At 42.2% G+C, this 23,316-nt stretch overlaps 1 protein-coding gene across 1 annotated transcript in view; it reads right to left on the bottom strand.

Moving 5' to 3' along the window:
- The window catches only part of LOC138491790 (leucine-rich repeat-containing protein 46-like), a 383,144-nt gene that overhangs the window by 255,163 nt on the left and 104,665 nt on the right, over nucleotides 1–23,316 (bottom strand). The window contains exon 2 of the mRNA XM_069618498.1: nucleotides 20,053–20,206. Within this exon, the coding sequence (XP_069474599.1) occupies nucleotides 20,053–20,206 (154 nt within the window). The remainder of the gene's footprint in view (nucleotides 1–20,052; nucleotides 20,207–23,316) is intronic.

Genomic DNA, 23,316 nt, shown 5'->3' with positions numbered 1-23,316 from the left:
GCAATATGTTAATCCTTCCATTAGTTGGCTAAGGTGTGTAGAACCTTTTGAGGACTACAGAGCCACCGATTTTCTTGACAGTAAAATAAGGAATGGTTTACTCTGTTCAGTGGCGTATCACTGTAACATGCTTTCTCTTATTATTCTCTAAAGAGGAGAATTCATCTTTTCATTTGACTGTCTTTTACAGTGGCAATGATTTTGGACACTTATTCAATGGCATTTGTGTAGACAGGAAGCCATTTGGAGACCCAGTGTTCAACTTAAGCAGCACTAGAAGTACAAGCAGCACACTCAAATAATTAAGTATGAATATTTCCCTGCAATGAGGAAGGCAGCCATTACAGAGGGTACTGCTCAAGAGAGGGCTTGAAGGGCACTTCATGCCTTCTGCAGATTAACCTAAGATGAAGAGAGTGTCTCTCCTAAATCAAGAGACTGATCAAGACTTTAAAAATCTGAACCATGCAAATACTGAAGTCTGTTAGAACAATGATTGCTGCATAAAAGAAATTCAGCAACATTATTATCAGTAGCATGATCTATATTGTATTGGAAGTCTGACCATTTGATACATTGATACTGAATTCTGGCCATTTGATAAATTGATACTGAAAGCCGATCCAATAATTCAAGTAGGAAAATTGATGAACCCTGCAGTATAAAACGGTGTAGATTAGCCGCTGAAGAAGTTCAAATGATTGTACATGTGCCTAATGGCACAAAACATGTAGGGCAGCCATTAGAAGACAGTTGAGTTCTTAAATAGATAGCAGGATTATTTGTAGACTGTTTTTTTTAGAAAATATTCATTTTTGTTTTCAATTCTAAGCACTAGACACTTTATGTATGAATGAGCTTGTATGAGAGAAGTTTGAGAGAAGGGATGTTGTGTATTTGATATGTACTAATTCTTCATGTACTAATTCTTCTATATCAGCATGTGAAGTCTTTTTAAATATGAGTGTGTTCACCTGTTGAAGAGTAATGTGGGTTCTCCTTCTGTATGAATTGGAAACGATGTATTAGTGTATGCATAATAATAATACAAATTGTTGACTAACTTAGTAGTAGCACAATTGCAAGCAGGAGTTATTTTATGTGTATCGGGGCACCGTGCACAGGGCTACCCGAAAACATTGGTCACTCATTTTCTGAAACGAGCCAGATTCACCCCATGTGAGACCCTGTTCCAACCCAGATACGAAACTAAACAAGACAGATTGGTCCATGCGCTTACATTCAACCCAGACACCTTTTCTGTCAAAAAGTTCATTCACAAGTTCTGGCCCCTCGTACAACTTAATTTACCAAAAGAACCATCACCAATGTTTAAAGGCCAGATAAATCTGAGGGACCAACTAGTACACACCAAACCCAAAGTCAACAGGTCCACTAACACTCACTGGACACTTTCCATCTGGCCTGTGCTCTGTCTATAAATTTAGCAAAAAGGTCAAACCATTCGAAAAAACAATGGGAACTCCGCCAGCATACAAGTTGTAAAACACTGTGGGCAATTTATTGCATTGAATGCCCGTGCGGCCTCAGATATGTCGGGAAAATGACACGACCCCGTACACAGCAGAATCACTGAACATCGTTCCTGCATTAGATGCAGAAATGCTACAGCCCCCATCGTATGCCATTTCATGGAATTCGGCGATTCAGCCGATGACATTACCTGGTGGGTCCTTGATACTGTAACAAATGCCTCAAATCCACATAACCGACTCGCCACCAAAGAAGAGAGATTGATATTTAGACTAAACAGCATAGAACAAGGGTTGAATGATGCATTGCCTATATGGTGATCATTTTTTGCATCATTTCTATTCCTCTACATCATGTCTATTGATAATGATAATGATATTTTATTATATCGGATATATATCGGAGGCTGTTTCCTGTGTCCTGCTCGAAATGTCACTTCTTTGACAAATACCTCCATAAGGTGGTTGTCCACCTTGATTTCGATAACCACTGAGGTGCAGCTGGTAATTAGGTTGCAACTTTTCCCATTATTTGGGTTCTGCACCATTGAATGATCTTATCCCCTGTACTCCCCCTCGCCACGTCATTCATGTGTGCTGGCAGGACCTTCCTCTTCCCACAGGCTGCGACGGTGCGACTGTGCTTTATTCACCCAACCTACATGTAAGTGTTACCCTGCATCGCAGGAGATGGCTATGTCCCGGTATGTATCCCTCGCGGCACGCGAATTTCCATGCTACACGCGGTGGGACTTGTAACTCACATTGTAGATGCCCCCGCTAACAAACTACTTGTGTCTATTAATGTTGTCCCTTCTAGTCCCTACACTTTTGGGAAACTGATCGAGGACACCTTACCTATTGCACCAGGCACAGCTCAGCCCTGTGTTATCCGCCTTGACTTCATTCCCAACAGGTGAACCGTTTCCACACCGGCACTCCCCCGAGTTATGTCCCAGCTCATTCCAGTCTATCTCATTTACTTGTGTTTTGTCATTTGGAGCCCCGGAGCGCCGACAACGGGTCACCCTCTCCTTACCTTTTTTGTTTCTGACTATGACTTTTCCCTTAAGGCGCCCCAGCCTTCTAATATGAATTAGGGTCAGCAGCTGCAGAAAACCACCCGCACCGGCGTACATTGTAGTTTGACTTTTCCAGCCGTCCCTGGTAGACAGAAACATACGTTTTCACCTCTGGAGTGGTAAGCGTTGTTTCCCTCTTTCTTCCTAGCAGCTCACCCTGGCTGAGAGGGTCGGATCGTATGTACTATCATTAGTATTATCTTCATTCACTGCTGGCTTCTGGGTGTCACACTTAACAGGTGACTCTCACTTTTAATTGACCTTCACATACGTTTATGCATGGGGCCTTGGTGGAGGTGGTGACACCTTGACTGTCTACATGTTCTTAGGTGATATTTCACCTCTTCCCCAGCTTCTGGCAATACATGGCATATATTCCCTGCTCCTTGCAAACTCTACATGTTGTATATCAGATGTATAGTATCTGTGTACATTAGACTTAGACTGTGCTTTGTCCATGTTTCACAGGGTCCATTACTGGCTTCTTGGTCCTAAAGAAGGAGGCTCCAAGTACTCAAGTCCGCCAAAACATCACTTGTGCAGTCCATGTATGTTTTTGCCACATTTAATTTTGTTTTCTAGAACCTACTTCTGTAGGTCTCCTCGTCATATAATTAAGTTTGACGGTTCTTCATGATCTAATTTAGCTATAGGTAGATTGTAATGGAACTGGACAACTAGCATACATGTGTGCTTAAAATCAACTGTCTTTGATGTTGTTTTTCTGTAAACATTTTATGTTTCATCTTTGTTTTGTATGTCCTTTAATTGTTATTTACATCAAATAAATCACTTAATTTTAGACTTTTTTGTATTAAGTACTAATGTGGCTTGCATTGCTTGAACACTTTAAATAATGTGACCTATTGACATTGCAGCATGAGCAGGATGCTTACACTCTGGTGATTAGGTCAACTTTAATAATTCTGTATGGGAACAAACCAATTGTTTGTGTTTTAGGGGCACTTGGAGCCATTCCTCTCCTGAGATGGTAAGTATGAACCTATGAGCGCTCTCTCTGCATGAGTGACGTGGTCACTCTTTTGGTTTTGGGGTGTTTCTGAATGCCCTGGCGTGCTTTGTTCCTTATCAGGATCTCTTCAATGAGACACATCTATTGAAATGTGAGTATTTTAAGACTTGTTTCTTTGGGTTCAGGTCTTCTTTTCATGGGGTTTGCAGCCGGTGTTACATGCAGTTGAAGTACCTGGTTTTCGAAACTAGGACATTTTTTAAATTTCATATTAGATGTGAATTATTCGTTTCTGTGTCTTATTCCTTGACCCTGTAATTATTTGTAAACACATTACAGAAAAATAGGCCCATAGCACAACCATAAATGATCAATTGTGTTGCAGGTCAGAAAAAGCAGCACATTTCTTGTCTAAGTTCAACCATCTCTACAAGCAACATGAACACATGCACACAGCCATATAGTGAAGTGTCACAGAAAATTAGTTAGAAGAATTATAAGGAAGAATGAGAGGAAAGAGGGGAGTAGAGTGAGTTAAAAGGTGTAGTGTCAATCAATTATCTTGTTGCAGAAAACAGTACCCTATAGCTTTGACTGCATATATTAGCTCCAAAACATGAACCGGATAATTTTGTATCATTCTAAATTGTGCTACTTTTCAAAGGATAGTTTCTCTAAATTCGCCAGAATATCCAATTCTGAAGGCAGGTCTTAAATGATGGGAACATTGGGTTGTGCTACTTCCTGGGAAGATCTAATTTTGAAAATGTAATTCATATAAAAAGTTGGAGGTTGCCTCCATGTTTAAATCTTTGTACAAGAAAGGTACGCCCAACAGAACAGTGAGATAATGTAGTTGACCCAAGCATCAAGTGTATTCTGACTGAGACCTCCCTCTTTCATTGTTTGTCACCTGGATTCTGCAGGTTGTCCCTGTGGCGAAGATGGCCTATTCAGGTTGTTGTAGGTACGGTCGGCAACAATGCAAATCCTGTAATTGTTACCAGGGCTGCTGTTACTGCCTCAGCAAGGCTTGATGGCAGCATGGGGAATTCATCCAGTGCAGTTGACACAAAGCTGGAGGAGTGATCTAGACATGCTCCAAGATAGCATCTACCTCTTCGGGTCAGTTTACAACGTGCAAGAACGGCTGGTCTTTCTAAACTGCTCAGAAGCTAGTGGACATGTAGCAATCCTCCAGGTTACTGCAAGTCATGCCTCTAGATGTTTCTTCTTGTAAACCCGCATTTCCTGTGGGTTTTCCGTGAGCACGGAATATGGTCACATATCTATCTATGGCTCTCATGTTTTGTTTACTCGCTCGTATAATTTTGTCATGCATACAGGGGGTTTTCTTTTTGGCGAGGAAGAAGGGTTGAGATCGTGGATGGTAGGCTCCACCAGCAGGGGAAGCGGGATGGTCTGTGAGGTGATTTCACCTCAGGAATGTCGCGAGGGAGTTGGAGAATTCCCACGGAAGATAAATGGCAGGTGGGGATCGGTAGGGGAGATCATCGGAGAGGTGAATAGAGAGAGGAGCTTGAGCCTGCCACTGAGGGCATCTCTCCCTCACCCGGTGTCGAGGGAGTGTGAGGGGTCTGTTGTTTAAAGGCGCACTTGGCAGTTGTTTTTCCACTGGCTCTCCACCGCTACATGGAGAGAGAGATTTTTCCACTGGCTCTCCACCGCTACATGGAGAGAGAGAAAGCAGAGCAGTATTGCGTGAAGAATATTGAGTCAGGTAGGAGAGGGAAATGTTAGAGAGGGCCCCAACCCCTGCTTGAGTCGCCTGCCGGCATACTCGTGGGCCGCGGAACGCCCTGACAGATGATACATTTCTCCTCTTGTGTTCCATGTGGAACGCTGAGAGGGATATAAAGTAAACTATGCTCCGTGTATAAGGGGTATTGGAGGAATTTGAGTACGCTGTGAAGAAGGCGCTGTGCTGCCCTGTGGGGATTGGGTCACCCTGATGTTGGGAAAGTCCCTTGTTGCCTCTCAGGTTGCCAGTCTTTGGCCTATGCTGGTATAGTGGGGGATCGACCCGGGTCTCAGGTGACAGTTTAGCCTAAGGGGGATGGTGATTTATGTGCCCGTTATTGGTACTCCGCACCTACTCTGGAGGGGAGGCAGAATGAGATATTTCCCTCTGGGATAATTTATCCAAGGGAACAAAAAATGCTGACAGTGGTGCACACCTGGTAACATTTGATATAGAAATTCAAATCATCATTATACGTACAGCAGAGCTGATTTAAGAATTTTAAGGTGCGGGGGAGGAAACAAGGCCTTGGCACAAAGCCTAAATCAGAAAAGAGAAAATAGAAGAGGGCCCAAAAGGTGGGGCCCTCCCGTCCCCTGCACACTATTTACTGATGCCACATAGGGCCTTCAAATATATAGATATAAATCTATCAATGTATAAATATATAACAGCAGTTTTGTTAGTTGAGCATATAACGATTTATTTGGCAAAGAAGAAAACAAAATAAAATTTGCCAAAAAGCACAATCTGTTATACAAAGTAATTCATGACGTATGACATATTAAAACAAATTGCGATGAAGCAATAAATGATGAAGAGATGATGCTGTCCAATTGTGGGGTGGCCGACGCGTTTCGAGGGTAACCTCTTCTTCATAAGGGCCCAATTGAATTTTTTGAGTTGAAATGACACGCGTTCAGTGTTTCCACGACAGTGGCGATTCCTCTTGCCGAATGCTTCTTCTTAAGATCAGACAAGCGGGCAGGCAGGGAAACAGGTATAGATACCAGCCCAACAGCCATACTTCCTATGCACTTTGTACTACGGAAGGGATACAGCCTGGTTCTAGACTGGGGAGTTGTGATGAAAGGCTGTAGGAGTGTGGTACCTCCCGGAGGTAGTCTTTATCTACCTGTGTGAAGGGGGGGTGGATTCAATCAAGTTGAAAATGTAGTTACCAAAGGTGAATGCGCACTTCCTCATGTGACAAAACTGATATGTGAATATTTATTTACCAAAGGTGAAGGCACACTTTCTGATGTGATCTACATGATATATGTGAATATTTATTAACCAACGGTGAATGCACACTCCCTCATTCGACATACATGCTATATTTGAATATGTATTTACCGAAGGTGAAGGCGTACTTTCTCATGTGATCTACATGATATATGTAAATATTTATTTACCAAAGGTGAATGTGCACGTCCTCATGTGACATACATGCTACATTTGAATATGTATTTACCAAAGGTGAATGTGCACGTCCTCATGTGACATACATGCTACATTTGAATATGTATTTACCAAAGGTGAATGTGCACGTCCTCATGTGACATACATGCTACATTTGAATATGTATTTACCAAAGGTGAATGCACACTTCCTTCAAGTGGCGGCTGTGATAAAAAGGAGAGTATTTAGTCAACCACAGTGAATGCACATGGTCTAAAGGGATCTCTCTGAGTTTTATGAAGATTAATTGAACCAAGGTGTATGCCAAACTGCCCAGGTGCTAATGTTTAAATATATGAATAGTTATTCAGATAATGGGAATGAATCGGGTGCTAAGGGCCCCACAGGACCCACTGAGAGAAATCTAAGACAGAAAATGTGTCATTTATGATACCGAAAGTGATGGACTGAAAACGGTTGAATTGTGTTACTTTCATGAATTATTCGAGAGAGCCTCAGATAGGATGCTCAGTAATGTAATCTGGCCAAGTGTAATAAGAATTGGTTTGACTGAAGCAAAGATATATATAAAGGAAAGCATTTCCCGCTTGTTAAAAGAAGCCAGACTGTGTCTGTTTATTTAATCTGGGGCCCTGGTGTTGCTGTCTCATATATGGCTGAACCTCACCTTGGCCCTTATTAAGGTCCATCCACCTATCCCCCTCTGGGTACTCCTGGTATGCACATGTGTGCAGTGAGGTGTCAGACTCCTCCTTTGCTCAGGTCTCCCACAGGTTGCAGTCCACTCATACATATACAGAAATCAAATACATTCATCATCACTCCTGCTCCTTGTTAACTGTTTGCCTGAGCTCCCTGACTTCCTGCTTGCCGCCATCTCTCTTGTCTTCTCTGCCCGGATCCCTTCCTGGATGCCGGACCATGTTTTCCTCATCACCTTGTTTCTGCCTTCGGCATCTGTTGAGAACCATTGTACAATACCTCCGCAGCAGAGTTTTTTTCCTCTTCCAGTCTTTCTCTCCCTAAGAGGCAAGCCATCGCTTTTCTTTCAACTTGAGGCGCAATGGCTACAGAAGGGACTGGCCATGCCTGTTCACTATACGACATCAACAAAGGGAACATGTGAGGCCAATTACTAACACACACCAAAAGCATGTCATTTTGTTGCCACATTAGAACATGTGTTCATGGATCATTGCAGTTTTCTGCATCTTACTGTGTCAGAGTCTCACAAGTCTAGTTAGCATTTCATTGACAGTGTCCAATAGAGTTTGAGAAGTGACTGTTACTGCGTCTATCTTACTTTTAAATCTCTAGAGCACAGCTTTATGGTCCCCAGAATATTGTTCTACTGTTTCTCTATCAACACTATTATCTTATTATCTGCATTGTTCGTCTCAATAATAAAAAATAAAATAAATCACTGGCAATGTTATTCCAGCCTTCTGGATAGGTGGAAACACTGTCAACTAACTCCTCATACAACCCTCATTGTACTTCCCTAAGGCCATGCTCTACTTGGAATCCTTGGTTCCACATTTTGTCTACATGTGTTCTACAATGACTAGTTCTCAGTGGTCCTTCCTAATCTGGGCCTTAATGCTATGACTCGGCCTAATGAATGCATTCCCGAAATGGGAAGAAGAGAAGGCATGGGAGGGATGGTTTATGCTATGTTATTAGGGTATGAACCCCCGTGGACCTGAAACAGAAAAATGGGCCCGGTGTTGTGCTTAACTGTTGGTGCGTGAAGAACCAGGAGCAACTGGTGTCTTTGTGGGTGCGTTTAATAGGTGGACTGTGTGCCAGAGGTATTTCGTTTCTAGATGGGCAACCTGGGGAGTCTGGATGGGATCTGAAGGTTTTGGCCAGTGAAAATGGGTTTGCAAGTTATTTGGAGAAGTGTAGAGTTGTGACTTTATTGGAGTGGGTTGTGGGTTTTGTTGAGTCGTTTCCTTTGGTGGGTTGGTGAGCATGTCTTGAGTAAGGGTAGATGAAATGGGAGGTTGCTAGTATATTTTGTTCTTTGTGCACTGTTTGCGAGTAAAATGAGTTTTAAGTGATATGATTTCAGGTGTTCAACCATTTCAAACTTGGTTTTCCTCGGTCTTGAACTATGAGGCTCTAATGGGTTTGACTTTGCACCTTTATAAAAACAGGTTAATAGAAACTCGGGACAGTCGATGGTTGGCATTTGAAGAGGCAAGAGCGCCACTTATTAGGGGAAGAAATTATAACAAAGATACTTTTTTTCTGGACAGCGAGTGGCTATTGAAACACACGATGAGCTGGCCATTAATGATGTCCCCCGCAATGATGCAGCTTCTACATCGGCTGAGTTTGAGAATAACAACTCATTACTAAATCTGTGTTACAGTCTAGAGGGGCAAATATCTAATCTGAAACGTGCTATGCCCATTGTGGTAACTGATGGTATGGATAAGTCAGCTGACTCAGTGCCATGCATCTAATGTTACATCTATTCATGCTGACTTGCCTATATCTGATCGACTATCTTGTTCTCCCTGTCTATTAGGATTGGGTGCAGGAACTCCTGTGAGGAGTGCAGAAAGCCATGATCAAATACTGCTGCTTGATGAACAAGTATGTGAGGAAGGCCTGTATGATGGCAAGATTAAAGAATTGGATGCACATAATATTGCCACAACTTTTGCTTTAACAATTCTTCTGAAACTATCGCATAACATCCTTGGTCAGGTGGAGAAGAATTCCACATTATTAACAGAATTGGGTGGATCTCATGCTTTGGCTCAAAAATCATTGGATAGGAATGCTGAGCTGCAGGTGCCTAATATCATTGCACCATTAAAAGCTCAACAAACGTGCTGTGAACTGGAGCATCTAGAATCCACTCAAGTGGAGATTCTGGCTGGTAGTGAAAATGATGATAGTGGGGAGTGTTTGCTGTCTAAAAGGGAGCATTGAAGGAAGAACAAAATGAAAGTTGTCACTACATCTAAGCAAACTTTAAAGAATGCGAATGACTTAGCCCAAATATCCAATCTCCAACGATCTTCCAAGCGTGCAAGAAAAAAAGCAGCACATAGAGCAAGAGAATTGTCGCTTAAATCGTGTAACTTAACGAATTGGCTGCTAGGAGCACCGGCAAGCAAAGATAAACCCAAAGCGATACCTCAGGCTGCTGATATTGACTCTTGCATGAGTACTACTGGCTGTACTAACTCTACTTTGGATAGTAGTATAATCTCTATTAAATCCCCTGTGCTATGAGTGTTAGAGTAAGGGTGGGACGAGATCTGTTTCATTTAAAAATCCTTATGTCCCTCAGGAAAGTAGTAAAGCTACAGGTTTGAAGAACTGCTCCCTTCCAACTAAATCATTTACCATCTCTTATACTACAATCAGAAGGAAAACAAAACAATAAACAGAAGCAAGCTACTGGAAAACCTTACCTCCCATCTTCCATTAAGCATCATTAAAAGTAGTGAATTCAAAGTTGTGGAACTATGCGCTATCTTGTAACAAAGGTCCACTGCTTTTCTGAAGCAGTTTTTGCTGTAATTCGAGATGCTGCTTCTGAATTGAATAAATGTGGCTATGTCCTGGATGGTAGTTGCCCGGGAAATAAGTCTGATAGGCTGATTAATAAGAAGGAAGTGGATGGTAATTATCAGAATAAATCTGATCCCATGTCGATGAATGATGCGAACGTAAGTCTCATTGGGAGTGGCTTTGTTCCTTTTTACCTCCAATTACCACAAATAAATGAGGTAACATAAAAATCATCTCCTGGAATATGCGTGGTCATAGACATCTCTTTGGCCCTAATGGCTCCTATAGCCTGCTGGATAAAGTTGACATTTTATTTCTCCAGGAGACTTGGCTGCTTGATTCTGTGCAATCTGATGGGTATACTAACCACACCAATAAGGGAGAAAAAGGACGACCTTATGAGGGATTGGTTACCTTGGTTTCTAATGATATACAATCTGCTGTGTGCACTACAAGAGCAGTGAATTGTAATGTTTAAATGGTTGAAAATCAGCTACAAAGCAACTCAAAAAACATACCTGTTAATGTGTATGAGCCCCCCCGGGTGATGATGCCACAGTAATTATACAATTTAATATCTTTGAATAGGTACTGATAGATATGCTATTGGCGGAATCACAAATCTTATTGTGGGAGGTGATCTTAACATCACTAATATTGGTGATTATCAAGTAACCAATGTTAAAAAGGGTGCTTTGCCTATGGGATATCTTAAATATGACAGATGTAAAACCTTTATTGCAGATAATATCTGTATCTTGTGAATGGGTATGGAAAAGACAATCTAATAACAGATACTACATGGACCAATGGGGTTTATTCATCAATATTGGACTATATTTGTGTTAGAGAAGAGATTTATTCTTGGATATCTGATTTCCAAATAGTCTCTAACTCAGTCAGTGACCATTCTATGCTGACTTGTGCCTTCTTGGTAGAAGAAAAACGTGTTCAGGTTTTTGATAGAATTGGTGAATGTGTCATCTAATGGTAACAGACTGGACTGGTTTGACAAAAATCTTGCTAAAGCTAGCATTTGGAGTAGAGGGCTGAGTGGTGAATATAGATATATGAATACCAGAGATGTGATTGTCAGTTGGCTGTCATCCTGCATGTATGGCTTTATGCCTATGGGAAAAAATGTTTTGCTGAGGAATCAGGTTTCCCATTCTTAGGGACTGTTTGATAAGGTGATAACCACCCAAAAGAGAATCATGCGTAAGGGAATAAGAGTGAGTGACCGCAGTAATATGCATGTAGTGATAGCCACTACTATGAAACAGAAACTAAAAAATGCATTTAGGAACTGGCTCTGAAGATACCGCACTTCAGCTGATAATGTAAATTGGCAAAACATGGTAAGAATTTTGATAGACAGGGATACTAAAAAAGTTGGACCAATTATAAGAGTATCTCTAACAAGGGTCACCATGAACTTACCTGCTGTATTGATGGGTCAGTATGGGAAAAGTGTATCTCTGATAAGTTTTCGGGTGAGGTGACCTACTTGGGAGAAGAAAACATCCTAAATCTCACGTTTGATTGTGATGACATAATTCAGATCATTAAGAGATTAAAAACCTCTAGGGCCCCGGGCCCGGATGGGCTATCTAACATAATCATAAAAGATAACCCTGAGTGCTGGTCAGATATTCTCCTTGCATTATTTAGAAAATTAACAGATGCTGATGTGATTCCTATTTTGTGGAGCATGTCCCATATTATACCAGTGTTTAAAAAGGGTCCCCGTGATCTTCCTGAAAATTATTGTTTGCGGCACTCACAGATGTCCCTAGTAACATTTTCTGTACTCTGATTCTTAAAGAGATGAATGCTTGGATAGTAAGGGATAACATACTTAACAGATTTCAGACAGGTTTCAGAAGGGCTGTTCCACTAACTATAACATCTTTCTGATAAACACTCTGATCGAGCAAGCAAATGATAATGATGATCTGCCTGTGTATCTATTATTTGTGGACTTGTCTTCCGCGTTTGATACAGCGGACAGATCAAAATACTGGGCCAAATTAGAAAAGATGGATATGCCTGAGCACTTATTGTATGCCTGCAAGATGATATATGAAAGCAACTCTGCTAGGATTAGGCTGAATGGTCTAGGTTTGATATCCGGCCAGATCCCTATTAGAAAGGGAGTGCGACAAGGCTGTGCTATATTATTTAATCTGTTCCTTGCTAACTTTGGTGAAATCTTTATTGAAAAAATGAATGCATTTCCTAAGATTGGTACCAATAAAGTGGGCTCAATTGGCTACGCAGATGACTTGATCATCCTGGATAACACCTTTAGGGGTATTTGCCACAGTGCCAACACAGTCTTTCTTTATGCTGAACAGAATGGTCTGAAAATCAACCTAGAAAAGACACAATTCATGGCGGTAGGACAGAAATGCTGTAAAAAGACTATAAAAGCCTGTCCTTTGGGTAACATCAAAAGAGTTGTTTGGTATAAATATCTGGGTAATGGGGTTACATCTGGTAGAACAAGGGAGAATAAAATAGTTCAGCAAAATAAGCAAGTAAAGATATTATCTACTATGTCTGCTGTTTTGTCATTCTCTAAGAGGACGGCTGGGTGCAGCCTTGCTGGTATTCTGAATATCTACAAGCAGAAATTATCTGCTGAATTTCTTTATGCTTTGGAAAAATCTTATGCAGATTTGTCATATTGGGCTGTTCGAATGGTGGGTTTAATTTGGAGAAGAATACTGGGAATTATTAATTATACCCTGATTGAAGCAGTACGGCTTGAGATGGGTTGATATCTCTGCCTACAACCATTGAGCTAAATAGAGGCAAACTGTATATTAAGATCATGTATGCAGAACCCAATTCTCTCCTGTTTATCCTAAAAGTATCATTAGAACTGTGCTACTTTGCATAGGTTCAAAGCCAATAATGAGAAACTCTTTGGTAAAATTGGTTGGATACCAAAGTGGGAGGACGGCGAGGGTATTGTGCTAAAAACATTGAATAAACTGCACTGAAAAATAGGATTGGGTGATGTCCCATGAAAATGTTGCCAGCATGAAATCTCTGAATATGTTCTGTAGGATGTTTTTCACCTATAAAAAACCTCAAGCATACTTTAGGCTATTACCATCCCCGGTTACAAGAAGAATATTTATGAATATAATGCTAAATCACCTAGATATTCTAGAGGTGAAAGGGGCCTTGGTGGGTATCCCACCGGAGGATAGAAACTGCAGAATGTGTAATGCTACTCAAACAATAGAGTGGGCTAGACATGCATTGACCTTCTGTCCTGTTATGAGACCTGCCTATGAATGTTATCTGAGCAAATATGTTGAGAATTCTGAAAATATTGCTAGTGAATTGTTTTGGTTAAGATGCCTATCAGGGCATAGCCTTGGACTAACAATTGCTATTACACAAGTCTGGAAAAGTGTGAATGAGTACTTACTGAAATTTGAAGAGGAGGTAAAGCTTGTATCGGATTTGTAAAATCAGCCCCTGATAGTAATGGAATGTCTATTGATCCTTATTCTACTTTGTGTCTTTTGGGGAACTAAATGAATTTGTATTTTATATATGTTAGACTATGAATTTAATTGTAGACGTGTTGAATCAGTTTTCATTTTCCTTTTTCTATATTGTATCTGTTTTTCTTTCTTGTTTATTCTCTGTAAATATGTGTAAACGTTTTATAACTATATACACAATAAATACATATAAATAAAAAAAACTAAGATGAATGTTACAGTAGAATTAATTCAATAATCAGGCTTGAGAAGGGTCAGGGATTTAAGTTGTTAAGGGCATATGTTTTATGGGTCAATGGGTGAGTGAATATTGGGTGGAGGGGTAGTACAGAATATGTGTATTTTGTAGGCATAAGAGAAGGCCAAAGCACTGAGAGCCCACATATATGTATACTGAGTAGGAGCAGGCCAAAGTACTGAGAACATCAAATTAATTTACTAGACAGAGGAGAAGGCAGAGAACAACATGTGCATTTTCTAGGCAGAGGAGAAGGACAAAGAACTGAGAACTCCATGTGCATTTTTCTAGGGGGAGAAGGCAAAAGCACTGAGAAATCTTTATGCACTTAGTAGGCATAGGAGAAGAACAAACTGAGAAACCACATGTGGATTTTGTAGGCAGAGGAGAAGAAAAGTCCAAAGCACTGAGAACACCATGTGCATTTCATTATAGAGGTGGTCAATTAAATTATCATATTTGCAATAAAGGTGAGCACCACTAGCTTTTGTTAATGTTCATATCAATGTACCTATAAGGATCTGTCCAGAATTATAACTGAATTCAACGAGCGTCCCGGAGAAAAATTCCTATGGCACAGGGATCACAAGCATACACTGTTGAAACTGAGGGAGCTCTGGTATAGCCCTATAATAAGGTTGCAACTGTTTCTTTATATTTCTCTTCATTCTAAAGATAAGCTAAAATGTCTCTTTAATAGTTGGAGAAAGAAGGTTACAGGTTGTTATCATCTTTCTCCACAACATGGTCTAGATGTAGACTTGCATCTATTTATCCACCTTTGCGTGGCAACAGGAGCCGCCCAGATGCTCACATAGGAATCATAGTGCAATGTCCAGCCCTGATGATGGACTAGATTCTGAAATGCATTGGCTTAATTAGGACACTTCTATGGATTTGATTTGCCTCTCAAGAAATTATTGAAGAACCATTTGGCCTTTTCTTATGAATGGAGGATTTATTACCTATTGACTACCTGAATGAACAAGGAGCAAAGACATTTGATTTGAAATATAAAGAAACAGTTGAAACTTTATTATAGGGCTATACTAGAGCACTTGGTTAACTGAGTGGCAACCATCAATTTCAACATTGAATTAAATTAACGTCGTAATTTCCTATAGGACTCGAAAATGACAGAGGACAGGCTAAGGGTCGGGGGAGGAATATACCTGTTGGATGTTTTTCGCCAGCTATACCAGCATCTGTTTGCATTGGAAAAGCCAAGACAGCATGTGCGTTTATGTGGCAGTCATGCTGGTTAATCATCAGTCGATGATCTGTTCATCTGCAAAAAAAGGGATATCAAAAGAACTTGGTGCATGATAAAGAAATTAAATTGTGCCCGTAGAACCTTTGCACATGCATCATGTGCCGGAGGATGGAGTTCAGAAGGAGGTGGAGGAAATGGAGCCCCCACCAAATGAGGTGCAAAAGGGATAAGATATGGCGTCAGCTCAGCATCAAAGAGAGCAATCCACAGAGGAGAAAGAAGAGGTGGTTCCTGAACGTTCCCCAACTCCGATTTCCTTGGAAACAGATGTCTATAAAAACCAGGACTAAATTTAAGCTCATCTTGTGATTTAAGATCAAGGCTCTGATGCCTGTGCTTTGAGGAAACCCCCGATAGCGAGAGAGAAGAGACACAAAGAGACAGAAGGAAGACGCCAGGCATTGCAAACGCATGTAATTGTAAAGTCTAAGCCAACACACAGAAATCAAGCTTCAGACATTCCATGTTCGCCAGTGTACAATAATTTCCAAATATGGTCATATAAAGCACATGCTTGAGGTAGAACAACTTAACAGTGAGTCCCATCAACAACAATGACTCCTCAATCAACAGCACCCACACAGCATCCACTCCAAAGCACACTGAGCATACCCCAAGAAGGAGAAGAGGTAAGGGCCTGCCTGAGCCCCTAAGAGTAATAGGGGGGCAGAGTTAGTTCATTGCAGAAAAAAATAAGCTCATCCTGCCATCTGCCATTTATGCAAGAAAGGTGTTTTATGAGAGAATCTGGGTACCAATTTGGTCATCTCTTCCCTGCGGGCCTACATGAGATGGAATCATCTGAATGATTGGAAGAAGGAAAGACGAACAGGGAATACACCCACCCCTCACTGCAGACAGTGGGTTCATTTACACAAACATCCCACACCACTGCATCAAGCCCATCACATGAAAGACTACACAACAGATTCTTCAGAAGATGAAGATTGGTGAGCACGCCAGGTACGCTCCCTCAGATGCAGTGGCATGGACAAAGGTGGTGGAAACTTTGATAGTAGTGTTTGAGTACTTTGCAAATGAAAATATTTTGTTTTGCTTTCATCCTCAATTAATTTGGGTCTACAATCCAGCAGAGTCACTCTCCACGTCTTAGTATCATGCTCACAATTTGGAAGTTCTGCCTCAATTTATTTGGATCTACCAATCAGCGGAGCATAAAACATCCTCTACATAGTGTCCCATTCATGACATCTTCTTCAGTCTGGTAAACACCAGCATTGGATTTCATGGTAGTTCTGCCTCAATCTATTTGCCTCTATCAACCAGGGGGTCGCTCTCCAAGTCCTAGTACTATGCTCACAACCTGGAGGTTCTGCCTCAATCTATTTTTGCTCTTCCCACCAGTTTAGACAAACAACATCCTCTAAATAGTGTGATATTCTTGATTTCTTCAGTCTTGTTTATAGGGGCATTGGAATTAGAGGTTTTCTGCCTCAATCTATATACGCTACAATATGCCAATCAGTGGGGCCACTCTCCAAGTCCTAGTACTGTGCTCAAAATTGCAGGCTCTCCCTCAACTTATTTCTCTCTACTTACTAGTTGAGCTACAAATTCCTTTTTTCTGCACTCTCAGAGTGCACCATGTCACCCATTTTACTTCCCTCTTGCCTAATTCTTGAGAAGTGCGTAGTTGGATGCAGGAGCATGTGCTTCTCCATTGCATTTATCACAAGCCTGCCATTCACACCCACTGACAGAGGTCAAGCAATGCATGCAGTATAGGGCCTGCATTCCTCCTTACTTGCCCAGTCTTGGCTGTAATGCCCAAATGGCACCACATCCTGAATTCTGCCACCACCAACATTGTGCTGCTTGCAGTGGTAAAGTGGCCATATTAGTCACTGGTGGGACAGGGTCAGGCTGTGCCAGGCCAGACACGGCTTTGTCAGAGAGATGGTTTACCTGGCCAACTGTCAAGAGGGGGTGGAGGTTGCTTGTTACAGAATCACTGGTGACTAGCTGGAATGTGATGTGACTAGATTAAGAAACTTTTTGGTTTACCCTGTTCCACTTACTGGAGTGGTGTTCTGGTAAAAATGTTGGGGTGGGATATGGTAGTGGTATCTGCGTATTAGCTGATTGGCTTACAGGTATTTATTCAGTCAATTCTCTGCATGGGTATCGTTTGTGACTGCTATTTCCCCTAGTTCTTGCATGACTGTTGCCTAGCTACCAAGTGCTTTTAGGAAAAGACTGGGCACTGTTGGATATATTCTCCTACTCACATATTGTATAAATACGTTATTGTTTCAAATTCATATGTTTCTATAAGCTATAACAATTTGAGTCTGTTACCATAAGAATTAAATGACCCACATTGCAATACAGTTGCCGAATAGAATTGTATTTGTTGGTTCTAAATCTGTTCACATTCTGTTTTGTTATGTTAAGGTTGGTTTGCTGACCCATATGAATTGAAATACACAAGCCGGCATGTTTTGCGAAAGTTCCACATTTATTTAGGATCAATTAGTTCTCACTCATGTGACAATCAGATTTTCAATAATGGAATTTTCATCGGCTGATGTCTCAGTGGAAACCTCTGAGATATCAATGGACCAAAACACCATTATCGTTAATTCTTTCTCCATTAAACAACTACCCGTTCATACAGGTGGATAGGGCTGTTTTCTAATCTGCTAATATTGTTTATAAAGGTGCATGTTATGAGTCCTGCTGATTTTTTAGGGTAATTCAATTATGCACAATTAAAATGTTTTACTAGACATTTTAGAATGTATTGTTTTCACTTCTTTTGATATTATATACAATTTTGGTTAATGGTTTTAGAGGACCACAATCTCACCCTGAAAGGTAGGTGTGAAAAGAATATTTGGCATGTTCTGGGAACCAGCAAGATGACAACTCATGGGGCCACAAAACACCCTGAGCTAGTGAATGTGGGCCCATAGGGAGGTATGAGGAGGATCTCCTAGTCCCCACCAAAGGGGAGGGGACATTCAAAATGCAGGCCACTCCTGGGGGTTCATACTCTATCCACCCCACTGGCCCAACAGGGCAGACCAATCCTAAAGGCTCAAACCCCGACCAAATCTTTTCTACAATCATGCAAGGTAATGAGAAGATTCATTTTTACAACTGAGAGATCCTAGATCTATCTTTAGACAGACCCAAACCTCGAATGGTGAAAATAAAGTATTTCCCTTTAAGGAAAACCCTTTCTTTTCTACTGATGATGGTGGCCTATGTACTGATCATGTTAATGTGACACACAGAAGTTACTGTTGAGGATTCACAGGTCTTGTGATGAACTCTGCAGGTTCATGAATACAATGCTCCATGCTGCAGCTCCCTGAACGTTGTGAAATCAATGCAGTAAGCAAAATTACAACTTCCTAGTTCCCCGGCAAGAGAAGTTCAGGCCAGAGATACAATGTATCTACTTTCCAACACACACAAGGTGGAAATAATCCAGAAGCTTTCGGATATTTACCCTACGGCTCTGCTCTACCCAGGTGGGTTAATAATTGAAACAAACAAATGAACAGGGTCACTGAACCCGGTGCATACACTTCTACTACATTTCCACACAATGGACTGGATAGTTTTCCATTTGTCAAAGATTTAATACACAACATAAATTATATTTCCAATAGGATGTATTTACAAGACATTCATCAATTCACAAACAGTGTCTACCCATGATACATTGGTGTTCACCCAAGATGATTGAGTTGGATTATAGTGCACGACATAAACAAACCCATCAATCCGTGAAGGATAACATAGGGACAAATGTGCATATACAGTGAGGTGTAGTTAATTACACAGTTTTGACAGTGCATGTTTTGGACACTGGGATAAAGAGTCGACACCACTGTGTTTCGGCCATTTCTAGCTACACTAAGTAGCTGCTGTTTTGTAGGCCTTCATCAGGACGAGAACAATTGTGGTGGGATGGTCCTGTTTGCTCGTGTTTAAAGGAGAGGCCACAGTGTTACTCTATGTCATCTGGACTGAAGAGCAGTCCCAAAGCGGTGGCTGGCAATCATCAATAGTTGGTGCGGGCCACAAGAAACCTCATTAGTCAACTTCACTGGGTGCAGTTCCTAGTTATCTTAATCTCTGCGGGATATGCAAGGTGCTGTCACATTTAAATCACCAGGCCGCCGTTCTGCAGTAGGTAGCCGGAAGCCCTGCAGCCTCGTTGGATACGCTCATTCACTGTGATGATTGATTCCACGGAGGCCAGATGATCAAATCTGCCTTTGTTGTGCAGTGTTGTATACTAGAAATATCCTTCACTTTTAAAATTCACTGCCCAGTGGCATGAGCCTCCAGTACATTATATTAGACAGTATATTTATTATCGAGAATTCATTCACCATACCTACGGCTCATTGCTTCACAGCTATGTGCAGCTGAAACATCATGACAATTAATTTCTAGAGTACTAAACATGGGATCGACCTTCGCTTTTCTCCTTATTCATAGATGGTCCTCGGTAGCAAAGCCTAAAGTGCAGGTGAAAAGGTGTGCAAACCATAGGCGACTGAATGGAAAATGAAAGGCCACGCGTCCGTCTTTTATGAAAGGAAGGGATATGCCAGGTCACAGAGGAAGCAGAACAGAGATTACCTCATGAGATGGTGGAGTGCCTTCTTTAGCCCTCTGTAAAATGGATGCTTGCTATAAGCATTCAGTGGGATTGTAGGTAGAGGTATGCACGGCATCAGTCACCATGCCCGTGATAATGAATTACTTACTGGTGAAGAGATTCCGGAATCAGAACCCTCCTGCTGGATTCCTTTGTGTCTTGGGTCCAAAAAAGGAATGTGTGTATCTGTATTGCTCAAATCCGAATGGCCGGAGGAATACGATTTAGAAAAGCTCTCACTGCTTATATTCACACCTGAGGAGCTAAAATAAAAGTCACATTAGTATACATATTAAAACTGCAAGAAATCAACCATACATTGTTCCTCAGCAAAACACAATGGGTCTATGTATTTATTTATGCAAGTATTTGTTCTTCACTTAAGCCTAAAACACCCCAAATTCAAATCATCAAATGTTGGCTGATAAATGTAAACAGAACCATCTAGATCCTGTCAAATAGTTCGAAAAATATTTTTATGAAACCTCCGTTGTAAAGAATGTTTGAATCACAAAACCAAACTATTGTACAATAATCATTCAAATATTAAGCCAATATAATAGCAGTGATTCAAGATAGCGGCACCTATACATAACATTTTAGCGCATTATATATACAGTTTTATTGTGATATCTGCCATGTCTTCTACTGTGAAACGCTGCTAAGGTCATGCTAAACAATTTCGATTCGGTAATAATAGTAATGTATCTAAATATGTCCTATGTTAAGCGCTTTAGATTAAAGCGATATATAAAAACAAAGTAAAATGATAAGTCTACTCTGCTAACTATTGCTTAGTGCTGAATATCACTAAAAACAAATAAAAGGAAGATTAAGTCCCACCCAAGGAAGGGCGTTCAGCCAATCATGTGGCTGGAACAGCGGGCGAGAATACACATTCTCCACCTGCTGTTTCCACAGGGTGGTGCCATCTTTTTCTTTTTTTATGTGGGAGGCAACAGGGAGCCTCTTTTCATTGCCTCCCCACCCCCCAAACACCACCCCCAAAACAAACCATACCCTTTTCCAATCCCTACCTCCCTCCCCATGTACCTGCTGGACCGGTGCTACGTGTTCTGGCCCTAGCCCCCCGGAGCAGTAAAAAGGCAGCAGTAACGATATTACCGCTGCATTACCACTCCGCCCAATCCAGAATTTGGGGGAAACTCTGAGCATTCACCTCCAGCTTTCAGCTGGAGGTGAATGCGCTGAGTTTTTGCCAATTTTTGGTGCAATTACCGTGGCGCAATTACCACCGCAACTTGTGATTCAACGTTAATAGTGCCGGACCAAGTTATGGTAACACTACTTGCTTTGGGCGGTATCCCGGCCGATTTACCGCAGGGATACTGGCCAACTGCTGATAGAGCCCTTAGTCCCTTTTCCCTAAGGAGGCAGCCATCTTTTAAATTTTATTTCTCTCGGGAGATTGGCGTCGCTTGAACAGCTATTCTCCTAAGGAAAAAAAGAAACCATTTGCACACTGGATAAACCGTTGGGTGCGAATTGCTTTCACTCGCACTGTGTGGGTGAACATGATGGCAACTACCCCAAGCCCTTGCTGGGGCCCTCACTTCACTCAGGCCTACCTATACTTCGGCTAGCATGCCCGTTACCGGCCATGGCGACCCCCCCCACAGTAGGGGTGAAAGCCATATTATCACCCTGGAAGCGGGTGCTAACCAATCAGGAAGCTTGCAATGCCTGCTGAATTCACTGGTATAAACCAGTGGTCTAAGCAGCCTGAGTACTGATCGCCCTATGCACGCTTCCCCTTTCTCGCTCCTGCTTCACACCTTAACACTGCCCCGTACCTCACACACGGGTGCTTTGGGTGTGTTTCAATTTTTTTTAAAACGAAATCTTACCTTGCTGACCGAAGCTGCGCTGTATTTTTCAAGTCTCTTTTCCTGCTGAAATATTGCACGCCACTAGGCGGCGGGGCAAAATGTCTTTTTTCTTTTTTTCTACTTGAAGGACACCCTTAACACCCATGTGTGCGCTATGCAGGTGCTGATGATGACATAAACTTCAGCTGCGGGCCGACCGCACTGGGAATGACACTGCTGCCCACATTAAATGACCCTCGCGTCACAGGGGCCTTTAACGTGGGTGTCGGGCTGTTATGGGTAGGCTCAGCCCACCACCTCAGGTTATGTCGCCTCCCTATTTTCTATGGGCCTCATTACGACCCTGGCAGAAATCGGAAAACGATGGCGGAAATGCAATACCGCCATCGAATAGCGCTCGGTGCGACTATGACCCGTCACCGCAAAGTACGAAGCCATTAGCGACACCGTAGTGAACGCCAACGCTAACTGCACCAAGTACGCGCGCGCGCGCCATGCCAAACCGTAAATACCACCATGGCGGAAGGGTACGCGAATTCCGACCCTAGCGGACATGTACCTAACGCCATCAAGCATGGCGGAAAGTACCATTCCGCCATGGTGAGAAGTACGGCATCCCGAATCAACCGTAAACGGCCCCACTGAGTGCCTGTACACCGCTCCCTGCCCACAAAGTACAACTCCCCGTAGGTGCAATGAAGTCACAATGCAACCAGTGAAAAGTACAAGTCACCCATGCATGCCAACGAACAAAAGAATCACAAGAGGGGCCAATGGGAGCTGCAGGGCACAGATGGCACGAATACAGAAGCCATTCCAATGGACATGACCACAGTCCCCCCCCCCAGAAACGCACGCAAACACAGGCACCTGTGACCAGCAATATTCCGAAAATCACAACATTCCACCAGTCCACCTGGCTGACCGGCATCTGTTACACAAAACCCAATCCCCCGCCCCTGAGCATGACAACATTCAAACAGTCATATTGGCAGCCCCCATCCCTGACCTCACTGGGCTCCGTAGGCAAACGCGCCCAGCACAGTACCACGCAACTAAACTCCGAAGCTGGAACCCAATGCAGATCTCCTCACAATACATCGCTCCCCAAATAGGAATATGCCACATCACTCGCAAAGAAGAACGCTACACGGCCCATATCAGAATAGAAATTTAATGCACAACAAAATCACCAAGCCCATACAGCCATTAGTCCATGAACTCCAAAACACATATCACCATTGTGGGCTGCATCCGCAAGGAATGACCAGCTACTACTTGTGTGACGCCCTGTTCCATCATGGTACACAGAGCCACATTCACGTACGAAAAGGCAACATGGAAGCGCACAGAACCGCAGGGCCGTCCCAATGGGGAGGCACTAGTCCAGCTGAAAGGCCGAAATGTTGCTCCGAGCCACTAGTACTGCGTAAGGGCATGTGGCCCATTGGCGATCGTCCCATAAGATCGTAATGCTGCTCCACTGATTAACACGAAGCAGCAGGTGTCGGGAGTAAAAGCCA

The sequence above is a fragment of the Ambystoma mexicanum genome, chromosome 10, assembly GCF_040938575.1.
Source record: "Ambystoma mexicanum isolate Mex_15411 chromosome 10, UKY_AmexF1_1, whole genome shotgun sequence".
Taxonomy (NCBI): domain Eukaryota; kingdom Metazoa; phylum Chordata; class Amphibia; order Caudata; family Ambystomatidae; genus Ambystoma; species Ambystoma mexicanum.
Note: the sequence above shows the minus strand (reverse complement) of the source record. Positions and strands in the feature narration are given on the sequence as shown.